General features: G+C 45.2%; 1 protein-coding gene and 1 pseudogene across 1 annotated transcript in view; both read left to right on the forward strand.

Annotated features, from left to right (window-relative positions):
* Positions 1–18,937, forward strand: part of SNRNP200 (small nuclear ribonucleoprotein U5 subunit 200) — an 83,437-nt gene that overhangs the window by 34,807 nt on the left and 29,693 nt on the right. Inside the window, exons 22-26 of the mRNA XM_056571354.1 lie at positions 73–225; positions 303–383; positions 472–555; positions 730–836; positions 916–1,034. Of these exons, the coding sequence (XP_056427329.1) occupies positions 73–225; positions 303–383; positions 472–555; positions 730–836; positions 916–1,034 (544 nt within the window). The remainder of the gene's footprint in view (positions 1–72; positions 226–302; positions 384–471; positions 556–729; positions 837–915; positions 1,035–18,937) is intronic.
* LOC130267956 (U2 spliceosomal RNA) lies at positions 8,732–8,903 on the forward strand (annotated as a pseudogene).

Consider the following 18,937-nt stretch of genomic DNA (forward strand, 5'->3'; position numbering starts at 1 on the left):
CTGCACTGTCTTTCACTCCATTTAATATACATTATCCTCTTTACAATTTTTTTTGACCTTTTTCTTTTATAGGTCACTGAACTGGGTCGTATTGCTAGCCACTACTATATTACCAATGAATCCGTGCAGACTTACAACCAGCTTCTGAAGCCAACTCTCAGTGAAATTGAACTGTTCCGTGTGTTCTCCTTGTCCTCAGAGTTTAAGAACATTACAGTCAGAGAGGTGAGTTAATATGGGACTCATGGATCTGTACAGAACATAAATAATTGGCAGATATTGACATTTGACTTGTCTTTCAGGAAGAGAAATTAGAATTACAGAAGCTTTTGGAAAGGGTTCCAATTCCTGTGAAAGAGAGTATTGAGGAGCCAAGTGCAAAGGTGAATACTATCATTCTATGGTCAACATGAACGTAATGCTTCATCTCCGTATGCCAGTAACTAACTGCTTTACTTTTGTGTTGTACAGATTAATGTTTTACTCCAAGCTTACATCTCCCAGCTGAAACTGGAAGGATTTGCACTGATGGCAGACATGGTGTATGTGACACAGGTATGATGATACATCTACATTACTTCTAAATGTTGAAAATGAACTTTTAAGCCAGAAAATAAAATAAAAACGTGACATACAGAAGAGTGGATGCTAAATACAGAACTAGTGGACTCTAAATTTGGTCAGTATTCAGCTTAACCTGTCCTGATTTATTTATTTTCCTCGTTTTAGTCTGCAGGGCGTCTAATGCGAGCAATATTTGAAGTTGTATTAAACAGAGGATGGGCACAGCTTACTGACAAAACCCTGAATCTCTGCAAGATGATAGATAAGAGGATGTAAGTGACCCCCTGATATGTGCATAACTTGTTTCCAACCTCGCTGTTTACAGCACTAAGCTCTTATCATCCTATTTAGGTGGCAGTCCATGTGTCCCCTTCGTCAATTCAGAAAGCTTCCAGAGGAAGTGGTTAAGAAGATTGAGAAGAAAAACTTTCCATTTGAACGTCTGTATGACTTGAATCATAATGAGATAGGTAAGGAAATCTTTTGTTTGTTTGGTCTCATCTGTGAAATTCCAGAATATAGCCAGCATGGGTGCCCTGCTTAAACCCAAGAGAATTGGCTTTTGCTGGGAAAAGAGAGAAGTAGCCATACGTTTGTACTGTATATTTTATACCATTGTTACATTGTGTCCATTCAGATAAAAGGTGTCAAGTGTAATACATAGCTTCAGTCCTCAATATCAGAAACCACTTTTTTTTAGTGGCTCTATCTAGTAGAAGAATGTGAAGTCTTTGTCTTAAAAGGGTTCTTTGGTAAAAAAAAAAGGTTTCTCGTTCAGCTCCATTGGGAGACACAGAGACTGGAGACTGTGGGTATATGCTGCTGACACTGCAACAAAGTCGGCCCCTCCTAGTAGGATATACCTCGTCTACAGACTCTGAGCTATTAGTTTTAGCTTAGTGTCCGTAAGAGGCAGAGTTCTCCAGACCTGGTCGTTTATTTTCTCATTTTTTTAGTTTAGGGACATGTATTTAGATTATTCTCTCCCTTTTATTCCTCTTTTTAGGTGGGGTCTCAGGAGCATAGTGCTCACTGTTTCCCCATTTGTGAAGAAGGGGCACAGGCATTGAGTTATGCACTGTCAACCCCTTCTCACCACCGGTCAGCATCGGGGGTTGTACCTTTGGGTCCGGGTCCCCCTACCTTCCCTGCTCATCTTGCTGTTTCAACCTGGCATGATGCAGGTATATAATAGCTGACTGAAGACTTCAATAGGTAAGTTTTCACAGGACAAGGTGAGTATTCGTTTTCACTGCCTCTTTTTTCCAAGAAATCTATCTTTTATCAGGAGTCTCAACCTCTGTAGTCCCCCTGTTTTGGGCCCACTCCTTTTTTATTCATTCTGGGGACAGTTTCCCGCTCGGCCATTCTGAATATAGGGGACAGAAACAGCAGTGCAGGACATTTTTTTTTTCTGTTTTTCACATTATTTTGGGCATTTTTACAGCTCTATTTCTCTGGTGCCTGTGCTATGTGCATTCGACCAGCATATTAGTTTCGCTTTAGCCGCCTCCACGCGTGAGGAGACAGGAGCGCAAGGGGTTCAGTTTGCTGTCGGCCGGGCTGATTACACCCGGCCGGCAGCTTTTTCCTCTTACCGGCCGAACTTTCATTATAGTTCGGAACACAGGGGGTTTCATGATGGCCGCAACCGTGGTCTATTGGCAGCGCTTAGCTCCGCCTACTCTTCCAGCCCCATAGTATTTAAGCGCACGCACTGGGGCATTATTACCTTCCTATCTGCGGGGGTCAATTCTGACCAATGAGGACCAGACTGGTGCTGGCCTAACCCCCCCCCCCTCCTTTCTTTTTAGGTTAGCCCTCCTCTCGCTCACTCTCTCTCCACCGGGGGCTGGCTTTTCACACCACAGCCTGCTTCTTCTCCTCATCTGAGGGACTCAGACACCAGGTGAGACTGCTCCATTTTCCTTTTGCTGTCATTTTTGCGCACACAATGTCCGAAATTCCCCCCCCCCCCCCCCCCCAACCAGACAGGCCACTGCGGGCTTGGTCACTTATTTCGCTTGTGTGGGATACAAATCAAACACTGCCTGGTGGTTCTGCTGAACTCACTTTGTCCTGCCTGCATCACTGCAAGCCCTGGCCCTCCTGTTTCCTCCCAGGACGTTCCGCTAGAATCTGTGGGCTCTGCTAACCCCCCCCCCCGTCTATTTCCGACCTGGAGCGAGTTTCCGTGGTGACTGCATTGGGAGAGGTCTTCCTTACGCCAGCCCTCCAGAGAGGCTCGTTCGCCTTCTCCTTATTTTGGGTACTCTCGTAAGCGCCTTAGGGTTTTCTCCTCTGGCTCATCTCCAGAATCCGGAGCCAGGGACAGGTGCTCTCATCAGAGTTCTCGTTCCTCCTCCCTGGCCCCCCGGAAGCGTCCCTGATCTAAGGACCGCTCTCCTGGTCGCCATCCTAGGTCTCCAGATCTACGTGCCAGGTCCGTTTCACCTTCATCTAATGCTGCCTTCACCCGCTCCCATTCTCCTGGGGAACTGGAAGATGGTGTCAGGTTCTGCCTCTGATCCAGAGGACCGAACCAGCATGTCCTACATGGTAGACAATTTGGTGTCAGCAATCAGGGGCACCTTTCACCTAGAGGACCCCGGAAATTTGGACCCAGTTTCCTTTCGCCATTCTCGCATCCAGAAAAACTTTCAGTGTACTAAAAGTTCGGGCAAAGGTTTCTCCTCCGGCTGTAGATCCTCCGGTTTCCCGCCTTTCGAAATCAACTACTCTACCTTTGGCGGATGCAGCATCCTATAAGGACCTGGCAGACAAGAGCATTGAAAATCTGGCCAAATTAGCCTTTGAAGCAAGCGGGTTCATCTTTGCTTCCTGCCTTCGCTTCTGTCTAGAGCCCTTTCTGTCTGGGCTTCTGAGCTCTGCCAGGGCATTTTGTCTGGGGCCCCTTCAGAAGATTTGGAGGATCTTGCACTTTCTCTCCAATGCTGGGGACTACTTGTGCTCTGCTTCTCTGCAGTCTGCCCGTTGTATGGCTTTTGCCACAGGTAATCTGGTGGCGATTTGTCGCTCCATGTGGCTCAAGGCATGGGACGCCGATGCCGCTTCCAAGAAATCTCTGCGCTTCCCTTCTCTGGGACCCAACTCTTTGGGAAACACCCTGATGAAATTCCCCAAACTCCAAAGAGACAAATTGCCGGCACCAGCGTAACTCCCTACAAAGTATAACAAACTCCACAGTTAATTAATGGATCCAGGTGCATCCAGGTAGCAATAACGGGCGGCGCTACACGCCGGAAAAAAAGACAGCATGTATGTAACACCAAAGATAGAAAACTGAGCGCTCACCGTGAAAATTGCAGACAGGTCACCGGGAACATTTACTTCATGGGTCTTGTCGGTCCAGGCAGGGAGGCGGCAAGTGAATCCTGACGTCTGAACTTGCCCAGGATAAACCTGCCTCCTCCCTGCCTGGACCGACAAGACCCATGAAGTAAATGTTCCCGGTGACCTGTCTGCAATTTTCACAGTGAGCGCTCCATTTTCTTTCTTTCTTTGGTGTTACATACAGCCTTGATGAAATTATTTCCGAGGCTACTGGAGGTAAGAGCTCCTTATTACCGCAGAACAAGTCTCCCTGTACCGATTCCCGCAGGAAATCGACCTCCTTTCGGTCCTTCGGGTCGGGCAGCCAGACAGGCGCCCTCACAGGATAAGATGACCCCTTCCTTCAAGGCTCTTCCCTCCTGGAAGTCTGATAACCGTTCCGGCCATTTTATATCTAAGTCTGGCACCAGTAAGCTTCCCTCTGCCTGAAGGGACGCCCCCACCCGAACACTCTTTTTGGGTGGGAGGTCATCTGTCCCTGTTCTGGGACGTTCGGTCTGCCCACGTGTAGCCCAACGGCTATCGGATCAAGTTTGCTTCCTTCCCAAGGGATCATTTTTTTTCCATCTCGCCCTCCTCGCTCTCCTTCTTTAGCGGTGGCCTTTCGGGTTGCGCTTCAGACCCTTCTTGCTCAAGGAGTGATTATCCCAGTTCCTCCCAAGGAGTGTTTTTCTGGGTTCTATTCCAACCTGTTCGTCATCCCCAAGAAAGGGGGTGCTGTCTGCCCTTTCCTGGATCTGAAGCTCAATAGTCATCTACTCCTGCTTCATTTCCGTATGGAGTCTCTGCGTTATGTAGTGGCATCCATGGATCGGGGAGTTTCTTCCCTCGGTGGATATCTGAGACACTTAACTTCACATAGCCATTTTTCCGGCACATCAGCGATATCTCCACTTTGCAGTTCCGAAGGGCCATTTTCAGTTTGTGGCCCTTCCTTTTGGCCTAGCCACGGTCCCAAGGGTCTTCACAAAGGTCCTGGCGGCAGTGAATCGCCATCCTGCGAGCCCAAGGTGTGTCCGTGATCCCCCTACCTGGATGAGCTCCTGGTCAAAGCTCCAACCAGGGCCCAGAATCAAGATAGTATTCATCTCGTTCTTCAGACCTTGTCCTGTTTCGGCTGGGTGGTCAAAGTGCAACCTGATACCCACCCAGTCTCTGATTTTCTTGGGGCTCCTGTTCAACACGGCGACCGCCCAAATTCGGTTTCCGCCATACAAGTGCCATGCTCTGTCATCAGGAGTTAGTCTTCTCCCACGTCCTGTTCCAGTTTCTCTTCAGTTCTGCATGGTATTCCTGGTTCGGATGGTGGCGGCCATGGAGGCCGTTCCGTTTGCCCAGTTTCATTGTCGACCTCTTCAAATTTCTCTTCTGTCCCGGTGGGACAAGTCTCCTCTATCCCTTGATCACAGGATCATTCTTCCTCCCTGGACTCGCCAGTCCCTCCTGTGGTGGCTTTGGTCCCCTCTTCGACAGGGACAATCCTTTCTGCCTCTCCACTGGCAGGTCATCATGACGGATGCCAGTCTTAGCAGTTGGGGGGGGGGGGGGGGGAAATCTTCAGTGACCACACAGTCCAGGGCCATTGGTCCACCCAGGAAGCTCTCTGACATTAACGCTTAAGGATGTAGTTTTGCAATTTACGATAATACACAGGTATTACAAAATGTGCACATTTATTGGTTATAACATTATAAACATAAATGAGTAATAAACACAATATATGCAAATGTATATCAATTAGATATATTAGTAAACATTACAAGCTTGTTAATTGACTACATATAATAGAACAATATGAGTAGTAAGTAACTTGTTACAATAAAACAAAAGCTACTAGCTTAGGAATATCATATAAGAAAAAGGTTACATATCGCTGTGTTCAGAGGAAACCTTATGATATCAAGATGGGCAATATCTAATCATGGACATATCAATATGGAATGCGAAATACACTCCCTGCCCCCTTCTAACAAACTGCAAATCACATGACTCCAAGAATGGGCAAATCCATCTAAGGATATAAACATGGAAGAACTATGATATACTTCCACCCCATTTTGGACTATTTTCTATACATGATCTTTGTAAGAGTATTACGACAATTAGCAGAGTTTTATGATCTCGCTAGACTATATTTTAGAAGGAAGAACTTGAAACAAGTTTCCGGTGTGGGAAATATACTTATAACACTATATTTCTAAGCAATTATTTAATGCTTTGATAGATTGAGTCTTGATTCTTCTGCAGGTAGAATGAATTCTCACAATATCCTGAAACTATAATCTCAATATGGAGATAATTATTTTATTTAATTTATTCGCCAATTTAAATGGTGTAATTCCATCCACATTATCCAAATTGGTCTTATTTAAATGGAACACCATTTTTGTGTCTCTTACCAAGTCTATATAAGAACTTCGCTTCTGCTCTTAGGAACGCTAAACGGTCCATCTTATCGTCATAAATAGCCATTGGTCTGGTACCGTGTGATCAGTCTGGCTTGCTGGGATCTCACATGGCTTTTCCACCTTGTTGGACCTCTTTCCTGTGTCTTTGTGTGTTCTCTACAGTCCCCAACATCTGGTTTACCAGACTTTTTAATTAGACGCACCCTCCTAAATTGGAATTCCCCAATGAATGTAGATTGGGCGTGTACATTTGGTTAAGACTATGACATCACTATAATACCCAGAATGCATTGAACATATCACCCATAATGCCTTTCCTGTCGGTGTAATGTCAACTACCCATACGCAAGGGGGTGCTATTGCATAAGCAATTTGCATCATTACCATAAAGGGTTAACTGTCCAATGTTGGTTTCAAACCCACATTCCACACTTGATGTATAGCCATAATTAATTACAAATTCAGGGATTATTTTTTACATAAGTAATTTAAAACCTGTATTCTCATAGACATCTTGGGGCCTACCTAGAGATCCAAATTTATTGGAGAGGTAAGAATACCATGGAGGTCTCTTTCACATAGACGTGTTCATCTCTTGATAGTCTAGTCTAGGTAATTGTTAGTCAGAATAACATTCACAAGACTGGCTAACTAGACCTCTTATCTGTCTTCTCTAAAGAGACAAGAAGTATTCTCTAAGACTGGCACTTGAATAGAAGAACTTTAGAATACACTGTGGTCTATTTAGAACGTACAACATGGTGGACACATCATGCTATTATTCTATTAAACATAGTGACAAACCTCTGGGGCACTCCGGACATGGTCCTCTTTGTGTCCTGCCACAACCAGAAAGTTCCTCACTTTGTCGCGAAGTCCCGAAATCCTCTGGCCCTAGTTTTAGACGCCCTAGTGATTCCCTGGTTGCACTTCGTCCTTCCCTATCTCTTCCCTCCTCTTCCTCTCCTTCCCAGGGTCCTGAGGAAGCTCAAAGCGGAGGGCGTTTCCGCCATTCTTGTGGCTCTGGACTACGTACCACTGCACCTCCCAGTTTGTCCCGACCAGGCTCCCCTTTGCCACCCCAATTTACTGTTGCTGCATTTGACGGCGTGGCAGTTGAATACGCAGTTCTGAGGGCCAGGGGGGTTCTCTCCCCAAGTGATCCGCACAATGTTCAAGGCGCGCAAGCCTTCCTCTGTGAAGATTTATCACTGTACCTGGCAGTCCTACTTTCGATGGTGTGAATCTCACTCCTTCTCCCCGGTTGTGTTCTCCCTCACACGCCTTCTTTCCTTTTTTACAGTCTGGGCTGGAACAATGCTTGGCTCTCAGTTCCCTTAAGGGTCTGGTGTCTGCTCTCTCCATTCTATTTCAGTGTCCCCTGGTGTCAGATTTTCACATCTGGACTTTTCTGCATGGTGCTGCTTATGCGACTCTGCCTTACGGATCCCCCTACTCCCCCTTGGGATCTGAATCTGGTTCTCAGAGCCTTGCAGGGTACTCCCTTCAAACCTCTCCGGGATGTTTCTCTGCGTATCCTTTCCTGGAAGGTGGCCTTCCTCATTGCAGTCACTTTCATTAGGAGAGTTTTGGAGCTGCCGGCTCTCTCCTGCTGTTCCCCCTACCTGGTTTTACACCAGGACAAGGTTGTTCCATCCTTTTTCTTTAAGGTGGTCTCCACCTTTCATCTCAATGACGATATGGTCCTTTTGTCCAGGGAATGTTTGCTTCATGGTCTTGATGTGTACGGGTCGTTCAGATTTACCTTTTGGTCACCTCTTCCTTTTCGCCAGTGTGACTTTCTTTGTGCTTAGGGACTTTCTCCTACAAAGATGACCATTTTGCGGTGGATCTGTTCTGCCATCTCAGAAGCTTACCGCTGCAAGGGGAAGACTCCTCCCTTCCGGGTCTCAGCTTAATCAGCTGGCGGCAGGGGAGTCTTTCGGGTGGCAGTTATACTTTCATTTTCAGGCGCCTGTATGATCACAGCCGGCCATTCCCCCTTTTTTTAATATATATATTTTTTTATTTTTTCTTCAACATGCCAAAGCCATTGGGCTTTTAATTACTGGTCTCAGCGCCGTTATGGCTTTCTTCCCCACCGGAGATGTGCGCCAGGGGTTAACATACTCCTTCTTCCCTGGTGGGGACGTGGACAGCCCCTCCTGCGGGGTGATGGGGTTTCTGTTTAAAAAAAAAAAAAAAAAAAAAGCTGACTTGCTAATTGCTCGGCACTGTTCTCTCTCCTGTGTTGGGCTCCCCTCTAGTGGCCAAAAGTGGTCATTGCACCTGCATAGCTTTTATATGGCCATTTCTCATGCCCTTGTCAGTTTGGTAGTGTGGAGTATTTCCCTCCAGATCTCCTGCTTCCTAGTATACTCCCCTATGCCTTGAGAGCATTCATAATAGCTTCTCGGCCTTTTGGCTACAATCTAGTGTAGTATCTGTTCTTATCAGTTTAATTTCTGATATGCCCCCTAATGGATTTTTGAAAACTGGGGCCGCTTTGGAAGCTTACTTCTGGTGCCTTAGGCTTTGCCCCGTGATGGCAATATCTTCGGGTACAGTGCGCCACTTATCTGATATGTCCCCTTATCTGGGGCACGTGTATTACAGGGATTTTTTGAGACTGCTTACGGAACTTTTCTTCAGTCACCCTGATATAGCAGTGTCTTCAGGTATAGTGCACCAATTCACCTCGACTCTGCTTTGCACATGAGTGACCTGCAGCAGTGGTTGTCTCTTTCATCAGTGAGAACTCCTGACTGTGCCCTTCAACACATTGCAGTGCTTTACCCTTGGTCCGCTTGTTTGCGGCAAATAGTATTTTGCACTGTACCATTTTGCATACATGAGCTGCGGACCCAGAGTCAGCACTGTTTCTTATTCTGGATGATTGTTTCGGGCCTTGGCCCGTTTTCAGTGGCGACCATTTGGTCATTTACTGGGGTATGGAGTTTTGACAGAGGTCCAGACTTAGGGATACTAATCAGCGTGGCTCGCCTCCCTACTGCTACAGTCCCTTGGGGCATACCAGAAAACAGGGTGGCACTCTGCCTGTTTTCACCGCCGGTCACCCATACGAAGTCTGCCGCAGCTGAAGTACTTTTACCTCCCCACTTGTGCCAGTTGGCCGAAATGGGTGCCCCAGCATGTGCAGCGGACTCTCTACAGCGCCGATGGTTAGCGTGTCGTCTGCCGCAGCTGCAGTTCCGGCACTCACAGCACCCACCTATTTCCGGATACCTGGTCAGGTTGCTGCCTGTTGTTCCTTTCTGGTGTCCTTCGGATGCATCTCCATGTTGTCTTGGCTTCTCCTACTGCTTTGTGATGCAACTGATTAGTCAGTGGGCGGGTTTATCCTGCTGGGAGGAGCCGACTTTTTTTTGCCTAGTGTCAGCCTCCTAGTGGACAGAAACATAATAACCCATGGTCTCCTGTGTCCCCAAATGAAGGTTACGGGAGAGATTTTACGGTGAGTACAAAAAAATATCCTTTTTCAAATCAACTGGTACAAGAAAGCTAAACAGATTTGTAAATTACTTCTATTTAAAAATCTTAACCTTTCCAGTACTTATTAGCTGCTGTATATTAGAGAGATACCACAGAGAAATGTGTGCAGTTCTTTCCAGTCTGACAAGTGCTCTCTGCTGCCACCTCTTCCACCTAACAGAAGGAAGACTAGAGATGTTAATCCCCATAGTGACAAACAAGCTTTACCTAAATTTATCACAACCTACAGCAAACAGTTTTATGAAATAAAAAATATCATGAAAAAATACCTACATATTTTGGAACAGGATTCTGTTTTATGTAATTTTCAGACTCATTATATACAAGCAGTGGCCAGGCGGGGACCTTCTCTGGGTTCACAGTTGTCACCTAGTCTTTTTTTGTAGACCCCAATAAAGTTAAAGTTAAACCCACATGGTTACATTTTCCAGGTTGCTGGAAGTGTGGTCACAGACAATGTATCACTTGTGACCACATTACAGTTACCAATGTTTTCTCCTCTTGTAGTACAAACAGAAGTTATATGGTTAAATCCTATATTAACTGTAACACAAATTATGTGGTATATCTTGCGACTTGTGAGACTTGTAAAATGCAATATGTGGGTTGCACCACGAACTCCCTGAAGTGCCGGATTAGGAGACACATTTCGGATGCGAGAGGAGCAGGTTTTAATGTGTCTTCTTTGTCCCGGCACTTCAGGGAGGCTCATGGAGGCGTTTGCGACTCTTTAACCCCTTCCCGCAGAATGGCATATATAAACGCCGGGTTGTGCAGTGCGTTCGCGCATCCGGCGTTTATAAGTGACATTCAGTTAACCCGGCGATGCGCAGCATCGCACGGGTTAACTGGCAGAAGTCCCGCTGTTTCCAGCAGGGGACAACTTCTGCTTCACCCCCAGGGCCATCCATTGATGGTCCTGGTCAGCGATCACTGTGATTGGTCCCTGTGGACCAATCACAGTGATCTGGGGTGAAAGTTCAGATCCCCCGCACTGCCCGCCCCTGGAAGTCGGGCAGAACGGGGGACGATGGCTGCGGGGGCTCGCGGGGACCTGCGGCATAGGGGGGGGGGGGGGGGACATCAGGGGACCGGCGGCCTTACCTGGCGGGACCGAGGAGCAGCGACGGGACCGGCAGGTGAGTATATGGTCCTCAGAAGCAGCAGTGAAGATCTTCACTGCTGCTTCTAGGAGTCTGAAAACTACAACTCCCAGCATGCCTAGACAGCCTTTGGCTGTCTGGGCATGCTGGGAGTTGTAGTTTTGCAACATCTGGAGGGCCCCAGTTTGGAGACCATTGTATAATGGTCTCCAATCTGTGCTCTTCCAGCTGTTGCAAAACTACAACTCCCAGTATGCACTGACTGTCCAGGCATGCTGGGAGTTTTAGTTCAGCAACATCTGGCCCTTCAGATGTTGCCGAACTACAACTCCCAGCATGCCCTTCAGCTGTCTAGGCATGCTGGGAGTTGTAGTTTTGCAACAACTGGAGACACACTGGTTGGAAAACATTGTTTCTAACTCAGTGTTTCCTAACCTGTGTGCCTCCAGCTGTTGCAAAACTATAACTCCCAGCATGCACTAACAGACCATGCATGCTGGGAGTTGTGGTTTTGCAACAGCTGGTGCACCCCCCCCCCCCCCCCCCCCCCTGTGAATGCATGGGCGAGGCCTTTACAGTGGGTTTCTCGCATCTTGAGATGCAGCAAATTTTGCGCCGGGAAACTCGCCCATGTGACTGTACCCTAAAAACACTACACTACACTAACACAAAATAAAATAAAAAGTTAAAAACACTACATATACACATACCCCTACACAGCCCCCCTCCCCCAATAAGAACGTCCGGTACGCCACTGTTTCCAAAGCAGAGCCTCCAGCTGTTGAAAAACAACTCCCAGTATTGCCGGACAGACGTTGACTGTCCACGCATGCTGGGAGTTTTACAACAGCTGGAGGCACCCTGTTTGGGAATCACTGGCGTAGAATACACCTATGTCCACCCCTATGCAAATCCCTAATTTAGGCCTCAAATGCGCACGGCGCTCTCACTTTGGAGCCCTGTCGTATTTCAAGGCAACAGTTTAGGGCGACATATGGGGTATCACCGTACTCGGGAGAAATTGCGTTACAAGGTTTGGGGGGCTTTTTCTTCTTTAACCCTTCATGAAAAGGAAATGTTGGGGTCTACACCAGAATGTTAGTGTAAAAAAAATGTAATTTTTTACACTAACATGCTGATGTTGCCCTATACTTTACATTTTCACAAGAGGTAAAAGGGAAAAAAGCCCCCCATAATTTGTAACGCAATTTCTCCCGACTACAGAGATACCCCATATGTGAGCACAAAGGGCTCTGGGGGCGCACAACAAGGCCCAGAAGGGAGAGCGCACCATGTACATTTGAGGTGATTTGCACAGGGGTGGCTGATTGTTACAGCAGTTTTGACAAACGCAAAAAAAACAAAACCCCACATGTGACCCCATTTCGGAAACTACACCCCTCACGGAATGTAATGAGGGGTGCAGTGAGAATTTACCCCCCACAGGTGTCTGACGGATCTTTGGAACAGTGGTCCGTGAAAATGAAAACTTGTACAGCCCACTGTTGCAAAGATCTGTCAGACACCAGTGGGGGGCAAATGCTCACTGTACCCCTTGCTACGTTCCTCAAGGGGTCTCGTTTCCAAAATGGTATGCCATGTGGTTTTTTTTTGCTGTTCTGGCACCATAGGGGCTTCCTAAATGCGATATGCCCCCCGAGCAAAATTTGCTCTCAAAAAGCCAAATATGACTCCTTCTCTTCTGAGCATTGTAGTTCGCCCATAGTGCACTTCAGGTCAACTTATGGGGTACCTCCATACTCAGAAGAGAAGGGGTTACAAATATTGGGGGGTATTTCCTGCTATTAACCCTTGGAAAAATGTGAAATTTGGGGGGAAACACACATTTTAGTGGAAAAAAAATAATTTTTTTTTACATATGCAAAAGTCGTGAAACACCTGTGGTTTATTAAGGCTCACTTTATTCCTTATGTTCCTCAAGGGGTCTAGTTTCCAAAATGGTATGCCATGTGAGGGTTTTTTGCTGTTCTGGCACCATAGGGGCTTCCTAAATGCAACATGCCCCCCAAAAACCATTTCAGAAAAACGTGCTCTCCAAAATTCCCTTATCGCTCTTTCCCTTCTGAGCCTTCTACTGCGCCCGCCGAACACTTTACATAGACATATGAGGTATGCGCTTACTCGAGAAATCGGGCTACAAATATAAGTATACATTTTCTCCTTTTACCCCTTGTAAAAATTCAAAAATTGGGTCTACAAGAACATGCGAGTGTAAAAAATGAAGATTGTGAATTTTCTCCTTCACTTTGCTTCTATTCCTGTGAAACACCTAAAGGGTTAAAATGATGACTGAATGTCATTTTGAATACTTTGGGGGGTGCAGTTTTTATAATGGGGTCTTTTGTGGGGTATTCCTAATATGAAGACCCTTCAAATCCACTTCAAACCTGAACTGGTCCCTGAAAAATAGTGAGTTTGAAAATTTTGAGAAAAATTGGAAAATTGCTGCTGAACTTTGAAGCCCTCTGGTGTCTTCCAAAAGTAAAAACTCGTCACTTTTATGATGCAAACATAAAGTAGACATATTGTATATGTGAATAAAAAACATTTTTATTTGTAATATACATTTTCCTTACAAGCAGAGAGCTTCAAAGTTAGAAAAATGCAAAATTTTCAAATTTTTCATCAAATTTTAGGATTTTTCACAAGGAAAGGATGCAAGTTACCACAAAAATTTACCACCATGTTAAAGTAGAATATGTCACGAAAAAACTCGGAATCAGAATAACTAAAAGCATTCCAGAGTTATTAATGTTTAAAGTGACAGTGGTCAGATGTGCAAAAAATGCTCTGGTCCTTAAGGCCAAAATGGGCTTGGTCCTGAAGGGGTTAAAACTAATGGGTGTAGAAAAGCTGCACAGACATACCAGAGGTGGAGATCATCGTAGGGCCCTGTTAAACCGCGAATCCTTTTGGATATTCCAATTGGATATGTGGCAACCGCAAGGTATGAACTTGCGGCAAGATTTGATTCTGTCTTGCTAAAGCATAGGAATTTTTTAAAGATCAGGTGCGTAGGTGGAGCGGGTGGTAAATTCAAGTTTCCCTTCCTTAACGCTCACCTATATAGATTTTGATAAGAACAACATATGTTTGCGTGTCTTCACATAGGTATCCTTCCCTCGCAACATGTCATATATACCTTATACTTCTGGTGCTAGTATATGTCTTTAGGATCCATTCCAGATTTTCCAGACATCAAATTTTTTGCTTGTTGGTTGGTCACATGACCTAACCCTTTTATATAAAATGTGTGTGTTTTTATTTGATATGTATGCAATGATTAACCCCTTAAGGACCAGGCCATTTTACACCTTAGGACCAGAGCGTTTTTTGCACATCTGACCACTGTCACTTTAAACATTAATAACTCTGGAATGCTTTTAGTTATCATTCTGATTCCGAGATTGTTTTTTCGTGACATATTCTTCTTTAACATAGTGGTAAAATTTTGTGGTAACTTGCATCCTTTCTTGATGAAAAATCCCAAAATTTGATGAAAAATTAGAAAATTTTGCATTTTTCGAACTTTGAAGCTTTCTGCTTGTAAGGAAAATGGATATTCAAAATATATTTTTTTTTAATTCACATTTCCAATATGTCTACTTTATGTTTGCATCATAAAATTGACGTGTTTTTACTTTTGGAAGACACCAGAGGGCTTCAAAGTTCAGCCGCACTTTTCCAATTTTTCACAAAATTTTGAACCTCGCTTTTTTTCAGAGACCAGTTCAGGTTTGAAGTGGATTTGAAGGGTCTTCACATTAGAAATACCCCACAAATGACCCCATTATAAAAACAAATTTTTGGAACAGTGGTCCGTGAAAATGAAAAATTTAATTTTTCATTTGCACAGCCCACTGTTCCAAAGATCTGTCAAATGCCAGTGGTGTGTAAATACTCACTGCACCCCCTATTAAATTCTGTGAGGGGTGTAGTTTCCAAAATAGGGTCACATGTGGGGGGGGGGGGGGTCCACTGTTCTGGCACCACGGGGGGCTTTGTAAACTCACATGGCCCCTGACTTCCATTCCAAACTATTTTTTTTTTCCCCCAAAAGCTCAATGGTGCTCCTTCTCTTCTGAGCATTGTAGTGCTCCAGCAGAGCACTTGACGTCCACACATGGGGTATTTCCATACTCAGAAGAGATGGGGTTTCAAATTTTGGGGGGAATTTTGTCCTATTACCCCTTGTAAAAATTTTAAATTTGAGGGAAATTAGCATTTTAGTGGGAAAAAAATAATTTACACATCCAACTTTCACGAAAAGTCGTCAAACACCTGTGGGGTGTTAAGGCTCACTGGACCCCTTATTACGTGCCTTGAAAGGTGTAGTTTCCAAAATAGAATGCCTTGTGTTTTTTTTTTTTTTGCTGTTCTGGCACCATAGGGGCTTCCGAAATGTGACATGCCCCCCAAAAACCATTTCAGAAAAACTCACTCTCCAAAATCCCACTGTCGCTCCTTCCCTTTTGAGCCCTCTACTGCGCCCGCCGAACACTTGACATACACATGAGGTATTTTCTTACTCGAGAGAAATTGGGTTACACATTTTAGGAAGATTTCTCTCCTTTTACCCCTTGTAAAAATTTAATAACTGGGTCTACAAGAACATGCGAGTGTAAAAAATGAAGATTTAGAATTTTCTCCATTTTGATGCTATTTCTGTGAAACTTCTAAAGGGTTAACAAACCTTTTGAATGTCATTTTGAATACTTTGAGGGGTGCAGTTTTTATAATGGGGTCATTTGTGGGGTATTTCTAATATGAAGGCCCTTCAAATCCACTTCAAAACAGAACTGGTCCCTGAAAAATTTAGATTTTGAAAATTTTGTGAAAAATTTGAAAATTGCTGCTATACTTTGAAGCCCTCTGATGTCTTCCAAAAGTAAAAACATGTCAACTTTATGATGGAAACCTAAAGTAGACATATTGTATATGTGAATCAATATATAATTTATTTGGAATATTAATTTTCCTTATAAGCAGAGAGCTTCAAAGTAAAAAAAAAAAAAGCAAAATTTTCAATTTTTTCATAAAATTTGGGAATTTTTCACCAAGAAATGATGCAAGTATCGACAAAATTTTACCGCTAACATAAAGTAGAATATGTCACGAAAAAACAATCTCTGAATCAGAATGAAAGGTAAAAGCATCCCAGAGTTTTTAATGTTTAAAGTGACAGTGGTCAGATGTGCAAAAAATGGCAGGGTCCTACAGTGAAAATTGGCTGGGTCCTTAAGGGGTTAAAGAGGTTATCCAGCCTCATAATATTGATGGCCTGTATGCTGGGTAGTAGAGCTCTGACCTTTTATCACTAGTTTAAGTAGCAGTGGTGTAAGGTACGTCAGCATCGTCCCAAAGTCAATGATGCAGTGCTTTACAACACCCCTACTTATCGTACATCAATGCAGATACAAGAATTTATAACATTGTAGAGGCTGGTGGCTTGCACATACACTCTGCACCCTTTAAAAACTGATTGGCGGGGGGTTGCTGAGAGTTGAACAACCTCCTTAACCCCTTAAGGACACATGACGTTCTCATACGTCTCCATTTCCGAGTCCTTAAGACACATGACGTATGAGAACGTCATGTGTTTTACCAGCCCCCCGCAACCATCTGGAGCGGAGCCGGTGCCCGATGCCTGCTGAAATCGTTCAGCAGGCATCGGGGCATATCGCCCAGGGGGGTCATGATGACCCCCCATGTCGGCGATGGCCGCAGATCGCTGGACAATTCAGTCCAGCGATCTGCGGCGGATTCCGGGTCAATCGGGTCTCCAGTGACCCGGTGACCCGGAATTATTGGCTGAACAGCCAGAGCCAGCAGGGGTGAGGTGGCACTGGTGCCACCTCACGATCGCCCTGATTCGTCGGCCGGATTACCGGCCGACCAATCGGGGCGCCTGCTGCGGGTGTCACTCCCGCAACCCGCTCCGCCCCTCTTCCGGAGGACGTGAGCGGGACGTGCACCCCGGGTGCTGGGGACCCCGATCCCCGGCGCCCCTGTTGGGATCGGGGCCCCAGGAGCAGCGGCGGCGACGACGAGGGACTGACCTGTGCGGCGAGGATCGTTGGAGGTGAGTGACAGCCTCCTACTGTTGCTTAGCAACAGCTCCCAGCATGCAAAAAGGGCATGCTGGGAGCTGTAGTTATGCAACAGCAGGAGGCAGACCACCACAACTCCCAGCATTCCCTTATGGGCATGCTGGGACTTGTAGTTTTAAATAGCCAAAAACAAAGAGACCCACAATACTAATATTATTTCAAAAAGTATAACAATCTTTATTAGACAATAAAAAACAGTTTTTAGAAAAATAAAAAAAAAGGCAGAGGATGACCTTACACAGGAGACAACAGGTGCCAGTGGGCCTGGTATGGGTAATGTGGGTATTCAATCAGGAGTATACATAATATAAGGCTAGCGTAGCTGCATGTTTACAATATCGTAACAATAGGTATAATATCTAACATACATTGAGGTAACATAGGAAGCAGCAATGCAATACAACAGACATAAATAGGAAATACCTAAAAAAGACTACCTGTCATATACCCAAAGACCAGGAGCACCAAGCACCAACACCCCTGGGGTGTTGGTGCTTGGTGCTCCTGGTCTTTGGGTATATGACAGGTAGTCTTTTTTAGGTATTTCCTATTTATGTCTGTTGTATTGCATTGCTGCTTCCTATGTTACCTCAATGTATGTTAGATATTATACCTATTGTTACGATATTGTAAACATGCAGCTACGCTAGCCTTATATTATGTATACTCCTGATTGAATACCCACATTACCCATACCAGGCCCACTGGCACCTGTTGTCTCCTGTGTAAGGTCATCCTCTGCCTTTTTTTTAATTTTTCTAAAAACTGTTTTTTGTCTAATAAAGATTGTTATACTTTTTGAAATAATATTAGTATTGTGGGTCTCTTTGTTTTTGGCTATTTACTGGTACCCCCGGGACCTACATACGGCACATATTGTTTTGCCGTTTTTGTTGTTTGGCTGACTTGTAGTTTTGCAACAACTGGAGGCACATTCTTTCTATGGAAAAGTGTACCTTCAGCTGTTGTTTAACTACAACTCCCAGCTTGCACAATCAGCTAAAGGGCATGCTGGGAGTTGTAGTGATGCATCTGGTGGTTGCATAACTACAACTCCCAGCATGCCCAATGGCTGTCGGTGACTGCTGAGAGTTGTAGTTTTGCAACAGCTGAAGGCACACGGAGTTAAGTAGCAAACCAGTGTGTCTCCATCTGTTGCATAACTACAATCCCCAGCATCCCCAGCCAAAGTAGTATGCCTCCAGCTGTTGCATAACTAAAAGACCCAGCATGCCCATCCGCTGTCCGTACATGCTGGGGGTTGTAGCTTTTGCAACAGCTGAATGCACACTGGTTGCAAAACACTGAGTTTGTTGCCAAACTCGGTGTTTCACAACCAGTGTGCCTCCAGCTGTTGCAAAACTACAACTCCCAGCATGCACTGATAGACCGTACATGCTGGGAGTTGTAGTTATGCAAAAGCTGGATGTTCCTACCCCCCAATGTGAATGTACAGGGTACACTCACATGGGCGGAGGATTACAGTAAGTATCCGGCTGCAAGTTTGAGGTGCCGCAAAATTTCTGCCGCAGCTCAAACTGCCAGCGAGAAACTACTGTGAACCCCCGCCCATGTGACTGTACCCTAAAAAACACTACACTAACACAAAATAAAATAAAAAGTAAAAAACACTACATATACACATACCCCTACACAGCCCCCCTCCCCAATAAAAATGAAAAACGTCTGGTACGCCACTGTTTCCAAAACGGAGCCTCCAGCTGTTGCAAAACAACTACTCCCAGTATTGCCAGATAGCCGTTGACTGTCTAGGCATGCTGGGAGTTTTACAACAGCTGGAGGCACCCTGTTTGGGAATCACTGGCGTAGAATACCCCTATGTCCACTCCTATGCAAGTCCCTA

Source organism: Hyla sarda, chromosome 4 (assembly GCF_029499605.1).
Source record: "Hyla sarda isolate aHylSar1 chromosome 4, aHylSar1.hap1, whole genome shotgun sequence".
Classification (NCBI taxonomy): Eukaryota; Metazoa; Chordata; class Amphibia; order Anura; family Hylidae; genus Hyla; species Hyla sarda.